The 17,254-nt window shown below is 38.5% G+C and overlaps 1 protein-coding gene across 1 annotated transcript in view; it reads left to right on the forward strand.

The window, feature by feature from the left end:
- Positions 1 to 681: 681 nt before the first annotated feature.
- Positions 682 to 17,254, forward strand: part of LOC129767727 (sushi, von Willebrand factor type A, EGF and pentraxin domain-containing protein 1) — a 152,437-nt gene continuing 135,864 nt past the window's right edge. The window contains exon 1 of the mRNA XM_055768887.1: positions 682 to 1,686. Within this exon, the coding sequence (XP_055624862.1) occupies positions 1,509 to 1,686 (178 nt within the window). The 5' untranslated portion in view covers positions 682 to 1,508. The remainder of the gene's footprint in view (positions 1,687 to 17,254) is intronic.

Consider the following 17,254-nt stretch of genomic DNA (forward strand, 5'->3'; position numbering starts at 1 on the left):
GGAAGATCGAGGGAAAAGTGGCTACATTGCTGCGTGTGCCTGGCCGGAAGGTCGGTGCAACCGGGCAAACAGAGAAAAAGTACCTGGCGGACATGCGGCGGACATGGCGGAGTCATGTTGGGAAGCGGAAGTCCAGTCCACTGGTCTCGGAGCTGCAGGCAATGACGTAGCGGCAGCGGCTGAATAAGATGGAAATTTATCAAACTCAATTATCTGTCTTAGTTTTTTATTATCACCATCTGAAAAACGTCATTTTTTTTAAAGCAAACGTTATAATCGAATCCGCCCTGTACTGGCAAGTGATTTTAAAGTTACAAAAGGAGACCTCTTCTTTTAATAAAAATCATGAAAATCATGAAAAATCATTCTCGCCAAACCGAGTATAAACTTAAAATCGATGCATTTGGGCCCACAGTTTTTTTTTAATAGCCCATTCATTGATACAACAACAAGCAAACATATTGCCACTCTCTCGCTCTCTCCAAGCCAAGACACCAACCCCACTGACCAACCGATCGCGTCAATCGCCACGAGTGGACGAGGAAACCAGTTCCATCCATATTCGGCTGTTTGAGCGCGTTCAGTATTCCGGCTCTTTTTTTCCAACAGCTGCCTTCACCGGTGCAAAAGTGAATGGCAAAAGCAGTCTTGAGGCTAACCAAAGCAACCCGAACTCGCGACGGCGCTCTCCAGTTTGTGTGGAACCTCCGAGCGGTGTGGAAGTGAACGAACGGTTCGTTGCTGTGAGATCAAAAGCTGGCGCCTACCTGTGAACCTGTGCTACACGTGATACTGCCGCGCTGCCGTCGCCGTCGTCGCGTCAATTACAGTGTGTATGTGTGGGATTGTGAGTTCTGAAAGGAGTTCGCTCTGCGCGGGGATCCAGGAGTCTGTGGAGCCTGCGGTGAAGGGAGAAAGAGTGTTGTGCTGTGGCCTAGTTCTGTTCTTGATATTACTGTGGGTAAGAAGAAGTTGAAAAAAGCAGCACACCAGGAAGGACCGGGGCGGAACCAGTTTTCGGTTTCGGTTGGGAGACACTCGATCGGGGGACTCCACCACCCTCGCTACCTGATCGCACGATACGATCGTGTTTTGTGCAGCCTTTACTGCTAATACCGAGAAGCGTGTACACACAGAAAGGAAAGCAAAAATTGGCTTCGTCCCACTGAAAGTGATAATTGAATCGGTAAATAAAGTAGAAGTTGTGCAACTTGATCTGGAAAAAAAGTGTGATCACCAACAGAGAAATAGAAGAAAAGCAAGAAGCTGAAAAATATTTTTGGCAAGCCATAAAAACAAGTGCTCCCAGTGAATTGTGTGTGCGCGATTGTGTGTGATTGTGTACCCGTGATCTCGACCACCCCTTCACTTCAGAACGAACGGACGAATTCGTTGGATACCAATGCGACAAGACGGATCGCGATCGCTGTGAAACACGGGGGGATTTGGTTTTGTGCGCGTCCTCAATCGCGTCTGTTTCATCTTTGCAACACAAGCGGCGATACGGAATGATGAATGACGGCCAGCGTCTGATGATGAGACGGCGCAGGAGGCATCGTGACCTGCCGGATGACGGCGGAGGTGGACTCAAATCAGCCACCATCGACGGTGGACTTTGCAGCGTTTTCGCGACGGCGATCTGCCTGATCTACGCCATCGGCAGCCTAGCCGGTGTGGGTGCTCAAGGTGAGTAAAGCTGGACAACTGCGGGCGACACTTGTCTCACATGGAAACATGAAAACGCATTGATCGAGCCCGAAACATTTCTATTTTCGGAACGTGCTCTGACATTAGCGTCAATTGTGTGCTGCTCTAACCCAAATTAATTTGACCGATCGATATTACCTGAAAATATGACACGAAAATGTGAAATGTCATTCGATAATTATCCATTTATGCGGGTATAACCTTGTCGGGAAAAAAACGCTAGATCACCCGTATCCGGAAGGCGGAGGTCTCTTAGCGTAATTGGTTGGAAAATAGAATCATTCAACAGCAGTGAATGCAGTCCGCGAGAAGTATCTTCTAGTCAAACTCATTGCATCGTAATTGCTGCCATTATCGACTGACTGTATCGATTTTTGCCAACGGCCGTACGAGAATGGAATTCAGATGGTGTTTATGAACACACTGACTTTAGATTGTTATTAATTTGTTATGATGCTGACAATATGGGTTTGATTGCTGAAAAACTAGGAAAAAAAATCATTACTAGAAACGAAACGGATAGCCGGTTGATTTTAACTAAATCAACAATGGTTGATTAACATGAAATGAATCATACAACGATAGCTTCGGTTAGAATCTGATTTTTTTCTACAACAGACTGTGTGAAAAGATCTCCTCTTTTGATGGTTTTTTTTTTGCAAATACATGAAAGTAGGGGGAGCTTTTATTCCCACCGAAAAGTGTTCCCTAACAGAGGCATCAAGACTAAGGTGCCCGGGGGGAATCGGCATTGCAAATATATGCAAGTCGGGGGCATTTTTATATTGCAAGTAAGGTGAGTGACACAATTATTTCTAGCAAATGAAATTAAAATTTGGCACTTTAATGTTGGTTTCTTCGTGAAACTTCATATCAATGACCGATCGTGTATTGTGAAAAATTTAGCACAAATGTAAGTGTAGAATTGGGTGACTTGATATATGAAACGATTTATTTCAATTTTCATAAATAAAAACCAAGGTGGGTTCCCGCTCAAGAACGGGTCGTTTAATTTAAGCTGTCACAACAAGTTCATTTTCACCCAAGGAAGAAACATTGATAATTGTGTTCGGTATTGGAAATTGTCTTACATCACATTGGTGAGTTTTTTTTCTTTTTTTCATTCCCTGTGTTATGTAGGCATCTCGTCTAGGATCACAGAGGGCGTTTTCATCATATCTCGTTCCATTTCTGTATTTTCCATCTGATGCGCACCATCCAACAACTGTTTTCCATCCTTCTGTCAGCACCACTCGGTAAACACTAGTGAAGTGAACAAACAATACCTACCAACCAAACAAAACGGCCCTTTTCAGGGCCACCAAATCTTTATCAAAGAGTTCAACGATGTAATTCTTCAAACATATCCAAAATCAACAGATAGCCTAACAGAATCCTACGTCAACTATGCGGTCGTGTCTCGGACACAACCCTCCTGTGACTGTTTTTATTTATTTCAAATAGAGCTCATGTAGGAAATAAAAAAACTGAGTCCAGGATGGTGAACTATTTTTAACAAACTTTGCGGTACATTGAATTTTTATAAATTTTTCAAAACTCAGAATTTTTGTACGTTAACAATAAATTTTAGTCAAAAATTATGAATCCTGGTGTGATTTAAAATAAAATAAAATTTTCAATTTTCATGTTTGGTTGGAATATGTGTATTATTTTCATGGGACCCCCTCTCCATTCCAGAAGAGGGAGGGAGGTCATACCATCTAAGAAACATTCGAGAAACAACAACGTTTCGTGCCCTCTAAAACCTCCACATGTCAAATTTGGCTCCATTTGCTTGATTAGTTCTCGAGTTATGTAGAAATTTGTGTTTCATTTGTATGGCAGTCTTCCCTTAATGAAGGGGGGAAGGAGTGTCGAACCACCATAGATATGTTTATCGATCCCTAAAACCTCTATTTGCCAAGTTTGATTCCACTTGCTTGATTTGTTCAAACAATTCATTGAATTTCCCCTCGTTTTTATTTGACGTTTTACATGACGGACCAGTTAAAAAGTGAATGTCGATAACTGGTGTTCCCTTTTCGCCCAGTTAGCGAATGTTTACTGTATTCGTAGATTTGGGTTGAAACAAGTATAACTACCAGGCACGTGATGTCCAAAGTGTCCAGAGCATTCAATGTAATTGTGGATGTTAGCATGAAAAGCCTAAAAGAACCAATGTCAGCGGATCAGGGTTACACTGCCCTTTTTAAGCCTCTACGTTAATGCTTTTGTGAACCGGGAAGTCAGCATCCCTTCAGTGGTTTTATGGTAAATCTATATAAATCTAACTGAAATTTTAACAATGAACACGTAGGAAATAATAAAAGATTTTGATCGCTTATTACTTGTCCATTTCTAAAACATGTTCGCATCGATTGATTAGAAATATTTCTACGCATCTATCACAATAAACAAAAGTTTATTTTTTTTTTAAATAAACAATTGAATAGTTGTAAATTCCACGTTTTGTTTGACCCAATTTGTGCTCCTTAAATTGTACCGATCAAAAGGGGTAACTAGAGTAACGGCGTAATATAATTTGAATACTACAATAATAATGCGAAAACAAACGTAGCTATCCACTATGCATATCATTCCAAGCATACACATCCACAAGCTGGCGAGCTGTTGTCTACTTTCATTTCATTTTATAATGTTGCTGGCAATTCAACGGTTTTGCTCGACAAAAACAACATTAGCTAGAAATCACTTGCAAAAATTTATTAAAACTAGCATTTGTATCTCGCAAACAAAATTAACTTTCGCGAGTCAAGCAATAGAACCACCGACAACAGTAGACCGCAAGCTGTTACTAGCAGCACCAACCCAGTGAGAAACAAAACCTCCCCCGTTATAATTCTTCTCCCTTGCAGAGATGAGCCAGCCTTCGGCTGAAATTCTCTCTAACAAAGAAAGAAAAAAAAATTCTTCTCCCATTCTTCATTCGCCACTGATGATGACCGAATGATGACGTTTGTAATTCTTCGTGTATCGCTCTGCAATTGTCTGTGCAGCAACGATAGCTGGAAGGAGATTATTTGTGCGGTTCAAAGATGTATACAGTTGTTAGGTTCAGCTCGGTTATGCAATCAACAGGCTTCGTTCCTCGCTCCGATGAGATACTTGGTGCAAGAAAAGTTAATACATTAATTCTGTTCAAGTATCTCAATCAATCACTCATTTTCGGTTATATTAGGTTAGGGGTAAAAAGTAATTTTTTGGGTAAAATGCAAAATCTTTTTTTAAATATGCTTCGGATTGTCCGATTTGAGTCAAATATGCACCATTTTGCTGTGAAATTTGTTGCCAATGTAGCTTCATAATGCCTCTCTCATAGAAATCTGGTCCTCTAGTAATAGATTTTTCCAATCTTCACTTGATCCCAATTTCTTATGAATCAGGAAGTTTTACAATGCGAGAAAAATGACACCCCAATCAAGCTCCCGGAGTTATGTGGCGTTCCGTTGTCCTGATGGAACACAACACCTCCTCTGTTGGCCAATTATGGACGTTTCTGGTCAATCGCTTGTTATTGACTGTAGAAATCTGAATTTAGTGTTTTAAAAATTTGAAATTTTTCCTTTGTATGGCTGTGGCAACTATAATGCCACTCAGAAAAAAGAAATATTCACCGCACTAGAGGTATTCTAATATTTTGTTTAACCAAAAACTTCTATTTAATTGCTACATTGTTCCGCTTTATTTTATAGCTGCAATAAAATGTTACCAGCGTTTATATATAAAGCACTAGCTAACCCGGCAAACTTCGTCCCGCCCATTTACTTGATTAATTCTCGAGTAATGCAGAAATTTGTGTTTCATTTGTACGGCAGCCCCCTCTAAGAGAGGGGGAAGGAGTATCTTAACACCATAGAAACATTTATTGCATCCTAAAAGCTCCACATGCCAAATTTGGTTTCATTTGCTTGATTAATTCTCGAGTAATGCAGAAATTTGTGTTTCATTTGTATGGCAGCCCCCCCTTTGAGTGGGGGAAGGACTGTCTAACCATCATAGAAACATTTATTGCACCCTAAAACTTTCACATGCCAACTTTGGTTTCGTTTGATTGATTAATTTCCGAGTAATGCAAAAAATACTGTTTCATTTGTATGGCAGCTCCCTCTAAGAGAGGGGGAAGGAGTATCTTATCACCATAGAAACATTTATTGCATCCTAAAACCTCCACATGCCAAATTTGGTTTCATTTGCTTGATTAATTCTCGAGTAATGCAGAAATTTGTGTTTCCTTTGTATAGCAGCCCCCCCTTTGAGAGGGGGGAGGGGTCTCAAAATATCACGAAAACCTTCCCCGGCCCCAAAAACCCCTACATACCAATTTTCATGTCGATCGGTTCAGTAGTTAGCGAGTCTATAAGAATCAGACAGACAGACAGACATCACTCCATTTTTATATATATAGAAGATAAAAGATAGAAGATAACCTAACTCGTAGTGTTGGGATCAAATACTCTGCTATCATTGTTGACTTCTCGTGGTGCAAGCCAAATCGAAAACAAGCTTTTATTCATGCTCTAATTGTTAGCATTTCCAGACGAAATCCACCGATCTCGATCTCGTTCGGGTTGCAGAATGCAAAAGGCGATCTCGATCGGATTGCAGTATTTCTAAATCCGTTTGGGTTCCGGAACAGGGATGAATACCCGTCCTAAAACGGTTCCATTAAATTCATTCCGAGATCAAAGTAACTAAGGAGATGAAGGATTATGACAGTGATCAAAGCAACCCGAACTGTTTTCAGTTGAAAAGGAAGTAACTGAGAGCGACCATCTTTAACACTAAACCTACCACGAGGGGTCAAATGACCCTTTTTCAACTTTCAGTCAAAATTTTCTTGCAAATTACATTGTCACAACATCATTTGCCTACACTACTTTTCCTAAAACATACATCGAATGTATTTTTCAGTGATCACTCCTCTCTTGTTTTTTCTCTTACTGAGAAATAAATGTTATCTACCCTAACTACCGCAACGGGTCATTTGACTCTTGCAAACATTTATACGATATCAGAAAGATTTGTATGTGTGGTTGTGATACAAAACCATTGCATTACTCATTTTTTGCTGTTGCTTTATATATTTTGTGAATGAATAGTGAATGATCAGAATTAATTGTATTGCTGACTATCCAAGCGAGCTAACCGTAACCATTTCAAGCTGCAGTGCTATTTTGCGTGTCAAAAAGTGAAATTTCAATATTTTCATAATAATTGTTATCCCAAAATGTCTATATATACAGGAGAAATATGCTATGCCACGTTACTCAACAAAACTTAAAAAATCGAGTCATTGTTCACTAACTATTTATAAACGGTCACTTGACCCGCTGTGGTAGGAATAGGTATACATGAAACATCGGTAGGTTTAGTGTTAACGAAGTGAACGAAATTGGCAGCAAAACATATTATTAATGTGAAAAATCTCTATATACAGCCATTCCATGGCAAACCGATATAGCAGTTCTTAGATTTTCGTCAAAAGTGGTAATTTTGTTCTTTATCGTAAATTATCAGGCCCGTATTTTTTTTTTTTTTTGTTAGGGTGACCATTCCCATTTTAGGGTGGTCCGAAAAAATCAATTTTTTCGCATTTTTGCCGAAAATGACTTTTTTCAAAAATTCATAATTTTCGAACCACTGGACCAATTCAGGCATTCGACATATTAAATTAGAGCCAATTAGCTGATCTTCTTTGGGAAATGATACAGTTGCAGAAAATTCGAATTATGTTTTCGTTATTATTGATTGTATTTGTTTTTTATAGCTTTCATGGTCTCGGGACCAAAGGCGCTATATATATTTTTTTTTCTCGAAAGCTGAGGATTTTTCACATAATATATCTCGAAACCAGGGAGGCGTTTTTTCGTTTTTGAGTTATGATTTTTCAAAGTTAACCGATGGTCCGAAACATATTTTTTCCCCATTTTTCTCCACTACAAAAAATCATAACTTTTAATCTACTGGACCGATTCAGATAATCGACATATCAAATTAAAGCCAATGAGTCTTGTTTGAAAAAACATTACACTCTGAATAAAAATGGATTTTGTTTTCGTAATTATTGATTATATTTGTTTTTTTATAGCTTACATCGTTTCGGGACCAAGGGCGCCATATTTTTTTATATTTTTTCCTGAAAGCTGAGGTCTTTTCACATAATATATCCTAATATAAGAGAGGTGTTATTTTTCGTTTTTAAGTTATGATTTTTCAAAGTTAACATGTTTTCAGTTTTCGTTCAACATTTCTATGGGACTAGACTGGATGTATGTGATAATAATCCAATTATTTGGCAAATGCGCTATTTTTCAAAAAAGCTAGCTAGTAGGCTTTAATTTGATATGTCGATCATCTGAATCGGTCCAGTAGTTCAAAAGTAATAAATTTTTGAAGATAGCCATTTTTGGGAAAAAAGAGGAAAATGATTTTTTGGACCATCGGATAACTTTGAAAAATCATAACTCAAAAACGCAAAACAACGCCTCCCTGTTTTCTGGATATGTTATGTGAAAAATCCTCAGCTTTCCAGAAAAAATATAAAAAACTATAGCGCCTTTGGTCCCGAGACTATGAAAACAATAAAAAACGAATACAATCGATAACAGCGAGAGCAGTAGGGTAGGGCGGGGCTAGTTGGCCATTTTTGAATAAATTTGGTTATAACTTTGTAGTACGAAGTTTTACGTTAGAATGTTATGTACCACAATGAAGCTTACCTTTCAACCTTTCAATGAAAAATAACCAGAGAATCAATTATTTGACATTTTTCTTTCATTTAACGTCTTTGTATTTCAGAATAAATTGACCAACTAACCCCACACACGGGATAAATTGGTCAATAATAGGCATGTTATTTTTGAGCAAATAATAAGCGTTTTTCCATTAGAAGTTTCCTTCATTATAAATAAATGAAAAAAAAACAGTTAACTAATATCATGTAGCAGGTAATAAAATAAATCAATGAAAATTTCAAATTATCATCGTTGAAAATTAATCAGACAATCTTTTCTAGCGATTTCGTCTCTCTTCCACTTTTTGGCAAACCAGAGATGCCAGGTTTGAAGACATGTCTTCATTTTGAAGACATTTGATTTTGTGAAGACATTATGAAATATGTGAAGAAATTTCAGTATAATGGATTTACGTTACGTACGTGGATTTTTAAAAGATATTATTTCCATGAAATTCTAACTATTGGCCGAAAATATCGTCAAAAAGTAGGGCTTTAGTCTCAGCGATCGAAACGGTCCGAATACATATTCTCTCTAGAAGACAGTGGACCATTTGCGCTCGAAAATTCGAATGATTTTGACATTGAATTTCTATTATTTTGGCCCTACTATACAATAGATTAACCTAGAGCTTTCAAACGACCACTTCACAAATCGAAGGTTTTCCGGTTACATGTCTTTTCTACAATTAGTTTCATGGATATGGTTTGAGTTACAACCAAAATTTCAAAGCTAAAATAAACAAATAGAGTTATCACACTTCCGTTTTTGTGTGAAGAACTTTCCTCCGATATTATGATGAAGACATTTTCTCGTACCATGTCAAAACTTTTGAAAAAAAATCACCTGGCATCCCTGCGACGCACAACCGCTTGCATTCTTGCTTGCATTTGTTTTGATGACATTTGTATCGTTCGCCCCAAAGTATATAGAAATAGCCTTCAGGTATGCTACATTACTCAATGCATTAATTGTGAGTTCTGATATTCAATGTTAGCGTTTATTATATTTAATGAATATTTTACAACAAAAAATATAAATATGACAATTATATTGCAACTGGTTTGAGTGGTGGTTGTTCGTTTCAAATACACTGGGTTTAGCAGTAAAACATATGCCTTCTATATTTGTTTATAGCTTGCGTAATGAAACACAGCATACCTGAAAATTTTATATGCGTTGCTCTCAAACGATCAATTTGTGTAACCAACTAGCCCCTCTATATATGAAAAAGAATGTTCATGAAAATTAAACAAAAATAATTTTAAAAGCGATTTCCATTAACACTTAAAGCTAATACGTACAATAAAGTTTTGTGTCACGTTTGAGCCGATTTTTTTCATGGTTATTAACCAGTTTTAGTACACATTTCATAATGCGCAAACCGTATTTTTGCTGAAATCGGAACCATGTCCGTATTTTTTAACCTACTTAATAAAAAGTTTCTCCGATTTGCTAATTTTTTTTTGTATCAGCAATTCGCTATTTTTCATCCATAGATCGCTAATTTTTTGGACGCTCAGATTCCAAGATATCGTCACTGACCAACTTACCCATATGACCAACTAGCCCCGCCCTACACTGTTCAAATTTTCTGTAGGTATAGCATTTTTTCAGAAAAGACCATTGATTGATTGGCTTCAATTTGATATATCGATTAACTGAATCGGTCTAGTAGTTCAAAAGTTATGATTTATGATTTTTTTGAAAAAAAGTCATTTTTGGCATAAATGCGAAAAAATGTTTTTTTTGACCACCCTAAAATGGAAATGGTCACCCTAACAAAAAAAAATAAAAAAATACGGGTCTCATAATTTGTGATGAAGAACAAAACTACCAATTTTGAAGAAAATCTGAGAACCGCTATATCGGTTTGGCATGATATGGCTGTATATATATGAATTAATTTGGGAGTAATTGTTATGTAAACAAACCGCGATTTTAGAGCCCATAAATGAAAAACAAGTTAGTAAGTTTTTCACTAGAAGCGTTCTATTCAGGACCTACTGTGTAAAACCATGTACTTTTTTCGAGAATATAAATGGTTAGATGAAACTTGAATTTTTCCCTTTGAATGGCAGTGGCAACTATTGCCTCTAGAACTAATCAGGCAAACGAACCCAATTTTGTATGTGGAGGTGTTAGGGGGCAATAAATGTTTCTATAGTGTTTCGACACTCCTTCCCTAATCTCTAAGAGGGAGCTGCATAATTCGAGAACTACTCAAGCAAATAGAACCAAATTTGGCATGTGGAGGTTTTAGGGGTCGAAAAATGGTGGTTCGACACTCCTCCCCTCTCTCTCTAAGGAAGGAGGGAAGGCTGCCGTACGGAACTGAATTACCATATGTTTTACAAATCCATCGTGACAAAAGTTGTTAGTCCATTTGAAAGTGAAAACGGATTTTTAGGTGAAAAAACGCACTTCTATATCTTATAATTATACAACTAAAAACGGATCGCCAAATGTGATGGTAAAGGGTGTGTCACATCAAATTGCATCACGGAAAAAATGCTGTAGAAATTTCCTTTTTAGGAATTATATCTTCAGCTTTCGCTTATAATCAGATAAGAGTGTATAGATCACGTTGGCCATGCTTCACTGTCAATTTGTCACATCGGGACATCGGTAAGATGCTGGGAATCGTCCAATCCACGGTCAGCAGAGTACTAAAACGATACTTCGAGAACCTAACCATCGACCGGAAGGTGAAGAACGGCAAAAATGGATGCTCCGTCAGTGAAAAAGATCACAAGCGCGTAGTTAAGCAGTTTAGACGTGATCCGAGAAGTTCGGTCCGGGATGTCGCCAATAAGCTGAATTTGTCAAGTTCATTCGTTCAGCGGACCTAGCAGCGGGAGGACCTGCGTACATACAAGGTTCAGAAGGCTCCTAACCGCGACGAAAGGCAAATCATGGTGGGGAAGACGCGAGCCCGGAAGCTGTACACCGAAATGCTGACGAAGCCGCATTGCCTGGTAATGGACGACGAAACCTACGTCAAAGTGGACTTTCGTCAGCTGCCGGGCCTGTTGTTCTTCTCCGCAGAGGACAAATTCAGCGTTCTGGAGGAGATTCGCAAGCAGAAACTATCCAACTTTGCCAAAAAGTACATGGTGTGGCAAGCGATCTGCTTTTGCGGAAAGCGGAGCGCCCCCCTTCGTGATGACCGGCACGGTAAACGGGCAGGTTTACCTTAAGGAGTGCCTACAGAAGCGCTTACTACCACTATTGAAGCAGCACGAGGGCCCGACCATCTTCTGGCCGGATCTCGCTTCGTGCCACTATTCAAAGGACGTGTTGGAGTGGTACGAAGCCAACGGGGTCACCTTCGTGCCAAAGGAAATGAACCCGCCCAACGCGCCGGAACTTCACCCAATAGAGAAATATTGGGCGATTATGAAGCAGGCCCTCCGGAAGAACCCAAAAGTTGTCAAATCGGAGGCAGACTTCAAGAGAAAATGGATTCCTGTTAAAAAAAACTACAACCTGACGTTGTACAGAACCTTATGGACGGGTAAAGAGGAAGGTGCGAGCATACGGGCTTGGGCTCGAAGTATGAAGAAAAAGAAAATGCCAAAAGTAGTTTAATAGTTTTTATTTTACTGTCTAAAATTTTCAAAAGGATCGGTCTACTGGGCGAATTTCTACAGCGTTTTTTCCGTGATGCAATTTGATGTGACACTTAAAGGGTGCGCAAAACTCAAGGAAGGAATCGTCCGATTTGATTTGCATTCTTTTGATTATATGTTAAAATTCAAACATGTAGTCCATGTAACGGAGAAACATGTTATTTAAATGTAATTGAAAAATATTGAACGAGAATTGTGTCTGAATAGAGTCTTATACTATACTGACGAGTTTTGGTAAAAGTACTAGGAAATTCATATTAAAAGGAAATTGTAAAGGCTCAATTAGAAGATCAATCAATGAACAGTTCTGCGATTGGACCTATGCTCATAAGTTAGAAAACGTGGATGTTTGAAAGTATTGATAACAAAAAATCCATCTCATCCTAATATGAGAGTAAAAATAGGAGTATGTAAACAAAAGTGTCTTTTTTGGTTAAGCAAAATATTCTTCATGAGTCTCAACATGGAGAATATTTTGCTAAACGAAAAAGACACTTTTGATTACATACTCCTATTTTTACTCTTTCATCTCGAAACATGAACTCTCGATTCAACAAAAGAAAACATTGTTCGAATAATAAGAACTATTTGGAAAATTATGAATTATGTTGATTGGGTTTGAAGTTCGGACGGATTTTAGAATGCAGAAATCGAACTCGTTCGGGTTGCGATATTTCTAAACCCGGTCGGGTTCCGAAATAGGGTTGAATACCCCTCATATAACGGTTCCATGAAATCTTCTCAAGATCAATGACGGCGAAGACGGATTACGACGTTGATTCTTTCTAACGAGGTGAACGAAATTCACAGCAAAACATGTTACTAATGTAAAAAATATTCTATGAAAACGAAATATGTTTTCTGATTTGATGACCTTAAATGAAAAGAAAATCAAGAATTTCACATATAAAGTATGCAGTCGGTCGCAAATTGCCAAACGCACACCATAAGTAGATTATTTGATAAGTAGATTAACGAATCGAAAATATCAATGGTGGATAACCAGCCAGATTAGCATAACTTCAGACAACGTAATATTAATCAACCTTTTATAGACCGGTGGGCTACCGATATTTAAAATAGAATTAGACATTCGTTCGATCATGTTACACATGCACCCAATGCATTCATTATCCCAGCTTTTTCAATGAAATTCCCACCCACGCAGAACCGGTTTCTAGCTTTATCGAGAACCATCTGGGTGTCGCCACAGTTCATGACTCGCGACTCATTCAAATACAACAATTATCGAGCCTCGAGAGCCACGATATCACAGTACAATTCAAGTCGCACTAGCGAAAACCGTTGGAGACCACTAACACACCGATACAACCCATTGAACGGCGACATGTCTTCAGAGGTTACAGTTTATGGTCACCGGTAAATACCCCGTTCCTTCCTTTCTTTGCTTCCGACTAATCTTTGGTCGGCGTTCTTCGCGTTGCCCACTATTATTAACCATGTTCTGCTTCAAGAATTTTTCGCCAGCCACTCCGTCAAAACAGCTGCTTTTTGCGAGAGATCGTGGCTCCATTCCAATCCAGACCCCCCATCCCCCCCCCCCCCAACCCAAGAGATGCAGGCAGTCAACCACGACAATGCAGACACCGCACCGGGCGTAAATTCTGTCGGAACACAAGAGTTCCTTCCACCGCTAATTTCGAAATCATTTGTTCCATGACGTGATCCAAAGCTTCCTGACTCCCTGTGTGTGTGTTTCTAGGCGTTGGTTTCGGTTTTGAATTGGATCATGCAAGAAAAAAAAAACTGGAAGCAAAAACAACACGATCAACCAAACAAAGCCAATCCAACAAGTGTGAATACATACAGCGATATAGTTGTTTATATAGTAGCCTCAGTGGGGCTCACGACGAAGTTGAAGGCTTTTGCTTTTGTGCGCGATCGTCGATCGTCGATCGTCGAATCGAGGTGGGGGAAATTGGTTGTGTGGTTATGTGGATGCAAAACAAGTGTGCGGAGAGTCACCACACGGTGTGATCGCGATCACAACAGTTCGAATGTTGTACAGTGGGTTTCGTCTCTTACGATTTTTCCATCCTGGATTGAGGGGGAATGTTCGGCGATACATCGATAGACCCACCGAACGAATCTGACGCAATCAGCAGAGCCAGCAACGCCTTGGGAAAAACACGACAGCATATGATTAGCGATGCGCTGGAAGTGAATGTGCATAGTGAGCAGCTCGCTATAATCATTGAAGCATACAATTTGTCTTGAAAACTTTGACTGGTCTATCGGTTTTGTGTAATCAAGGATTTGCTTTTCGGTTTAGTTCTCATGGATGAATTTATGTGATAAAAGCAATAGAAGATAAACCTGAGCTCAAGAAAATATTCTACGTTTACAGTCCAAGCCATCAATCCAGAATAATTAATTTACTCACCGTTCTCCAGTGATTTATTATGATGTTTTATATCTACAGATACATTAAATTTCGTTGTATTTTTAGAGATAGAATTGAGCTTACTTTAAATGATGCACAAAACATAACTGTTATCAGGCATTGCGGTGCGGAACAAATTTTCACCTTCAATTTTCAACCGAAAAACACAGCTCTTATCACAATTAAATACCTTCTTCACATCTGGCTGAAAACGTGCTGTGCTTTGATGCCACTTCTATCGCGGAAACATTGTTCGAATTCGCAAAAACGGCGCAATTGATAGGAAAAAGTCACCAATAGGCCCGAAAATACTCCGAAATTTACACAAGTTTTCTTCCGACGAAAAAAAATATAAAAATCAATAAATACTAAACTTCACATTAACTGTCTGCTGTAAAACATGATGTTAGCTGAACACTGTCTAGAGTAAAACTAAAATTAAAAAAAGTGTTGAATTATTTTTAAACTTTTACAGTTCATTATTCGCCTGTAGCCTTGAAAAAGGCCCAGTTTAGATATTTTATACTTCTTGCTCGGTTCAATGTGTTGCTTTGTGGGAGAATGTGAGCGGCGGGTAAAATCGGGAAAACCGTTTTACTGTTTCCACTATATCTGTCTTAGGTAAAAAAGCAGGGAGCATTTCCTATTAATTTGTTTGTTTAGAATCAAAATGCATCCATTAATCTATACACTTTTGCCACCCGGAACATTGAAATGAAACATTGAAACGTCAAAACAACAATTACGCATAAACTAAAGAACCTTCATAATTCATAAAGCATTCTTTGTTCCCTAAACAGCGCAATCAACCTAGAGAAAGAGTGACAGTGACAGATATTTGAACAATTACTCCTTTTTTCAATTCAGTTAAATCTAATTTTTCGTCTTCAAACTTTTTTGGTTGACATTGACGCCATTTTGTCTTTCATCGCCACTTTCAAATCGTCCAAACCGTTCCTCAGGAAATCTATCCGATTGCGCAGAGTCACCGTAAACTTCCACAAGCATTCGATGCGCTGCAGCTACACTTTTCTTCCAATGGAAACAGAAACTCAAAACTTCCTGCTAATGGTGCTTATTTGCAATCAAAATCAATATTCTCAACGCAGTAAAAATGAAACTTATTGTGCAAAACTCAAAGTAAATATTTGTAAACAATATTTGCTTGACAGATGTCCGCCCCGGGTGACACCCTCAGAGGGGTTATACCTACCGAGATGGAAAATGAAAGGTGGGAAGATTTTTTAAATCTGTGACGTCACAGATTTTGTTTATGTATGTTACTTTTCTTAGAATAGTCCACTGCATAGGAAAAGTGTTATTATTAAAAGTAAAAAGAAGTAAATGAAATGAATGAACTAGTTTTTCTTCCTAAATCAATGCTAGCGTTCAAAATCATAAGGGCCCGACATTTTAACAGAAACTGAAATTTCAATATTTTTGAGGTGTTCTAAACTTAATTTCAATTCTTTTTTATCTTCTCGTAACGTCGACCAAAAACGTAAAGGAACAAAGTCAGAGTCACACAATCTTTTGCTCCTTTGACGAATAAACATTTGACAGTGCAAGGGAAAAAAGATTGCAAGTTTTTTTCATGTAAAATGAACTTGAAACATAAATTTAATTGACTCCGTATGACTTAGATTGAGACGAAAAGTTTTCCGCTTGCGTCTTAGTTTTGGACGACTGAAGCTTTCAGCAGCCTAATTGTGAAAAAAGTAATTACAATTGCTGACAAAAGCAAACTTCCATGAAGTTGCTCTAGAATCCAAACATAGTAGACATTAGAACACTATTTCTGAAATAAAAAAAAATTAAACATTTTAGTTCGTGATATGTTCTGTTTTTTTCATAATGCGAAAGCTAATTACAGATTCCCGAATCATATGGAAATCTGTAATTAGCTTCTGTATATTCTCTTTCAACGTTATTCGTTGACACATTCAATTTTGTACCATTTGAGTTACTGACTGGTATGCCTGGTATGTGAACTTCCTATCTTCCTGGCTACTAACACAATCAAAGCTCAACACAACCAAAACCCGTGAATCTTCCCACCTTCTATTCTTCATCTCGATACCTACGACGATAAGTTAAAAAAATCCTTCAAGTTTTTGAATGAACATCATGCGTCAGTGACTGGCAAAAAATTTTGACGTAGGACTACGTCTAACCGGAAAATATAGGGGGTGAAATGGAAATCTAGGCACTGAACAAGTAGGAAAAAATGCAAGATTTGGAACGCTTATAATTCGAGCATTTCTCAATAGATCGCAAAGGTTTTTGCATCAATTGATAGGAAATATATCTACGTATCTATCATAACGAATAACATTTCATTTTTCTTGAGATAAATAATTGAATAATTGTGAAATATCAAGCATTGTCCAATTGCACTATGTGCCCATTTTTGATTGGTCCATTTTGTGCTCCTCAAATCGTACCGACCAAAACGGGCAACCAGAGCAGCAGCGAAATAGAATGAAGTACGATTGGAAAGGAAAAAGAAAAAAAATGAACGAAACATTGGTCGCAGTCTCACACATGCGTAATTCTCGAGCCAGCCAGTCAGCTTAAAAATCCCCGCTCCGCTGCCGTAACGATCATTCTTTGTGTGGACACCGACTGGACAACATCGTTGCTGGACGAGCTGGACGGCGAGGGATCGAGTGCCTTTCTCAAGGCAAGAGGACGGAGGTGGTAGCGCTGGAGTAGAGTAGAGTAGAGTTTTCAAAGGGCCTTTCTCAAGGCTAGAG

The sequence above is a fragment of the Toxorhynchites rutilus genome, chromosome 1 (assembly GCF_029784135.1).
Source record: "Toxorhynchites rutilus septentrionalis strain SRP chromosome 1, ASM2978413v1, whole genome shotgun sequence".
Taxonomy (NCBI): domain Eukaryota; kingdom Metazoa; phylum Arthropoda; class Insecta; order Diptera; family Culicidae; genus Toxorhynchites; species Toxorhynchites rutilus.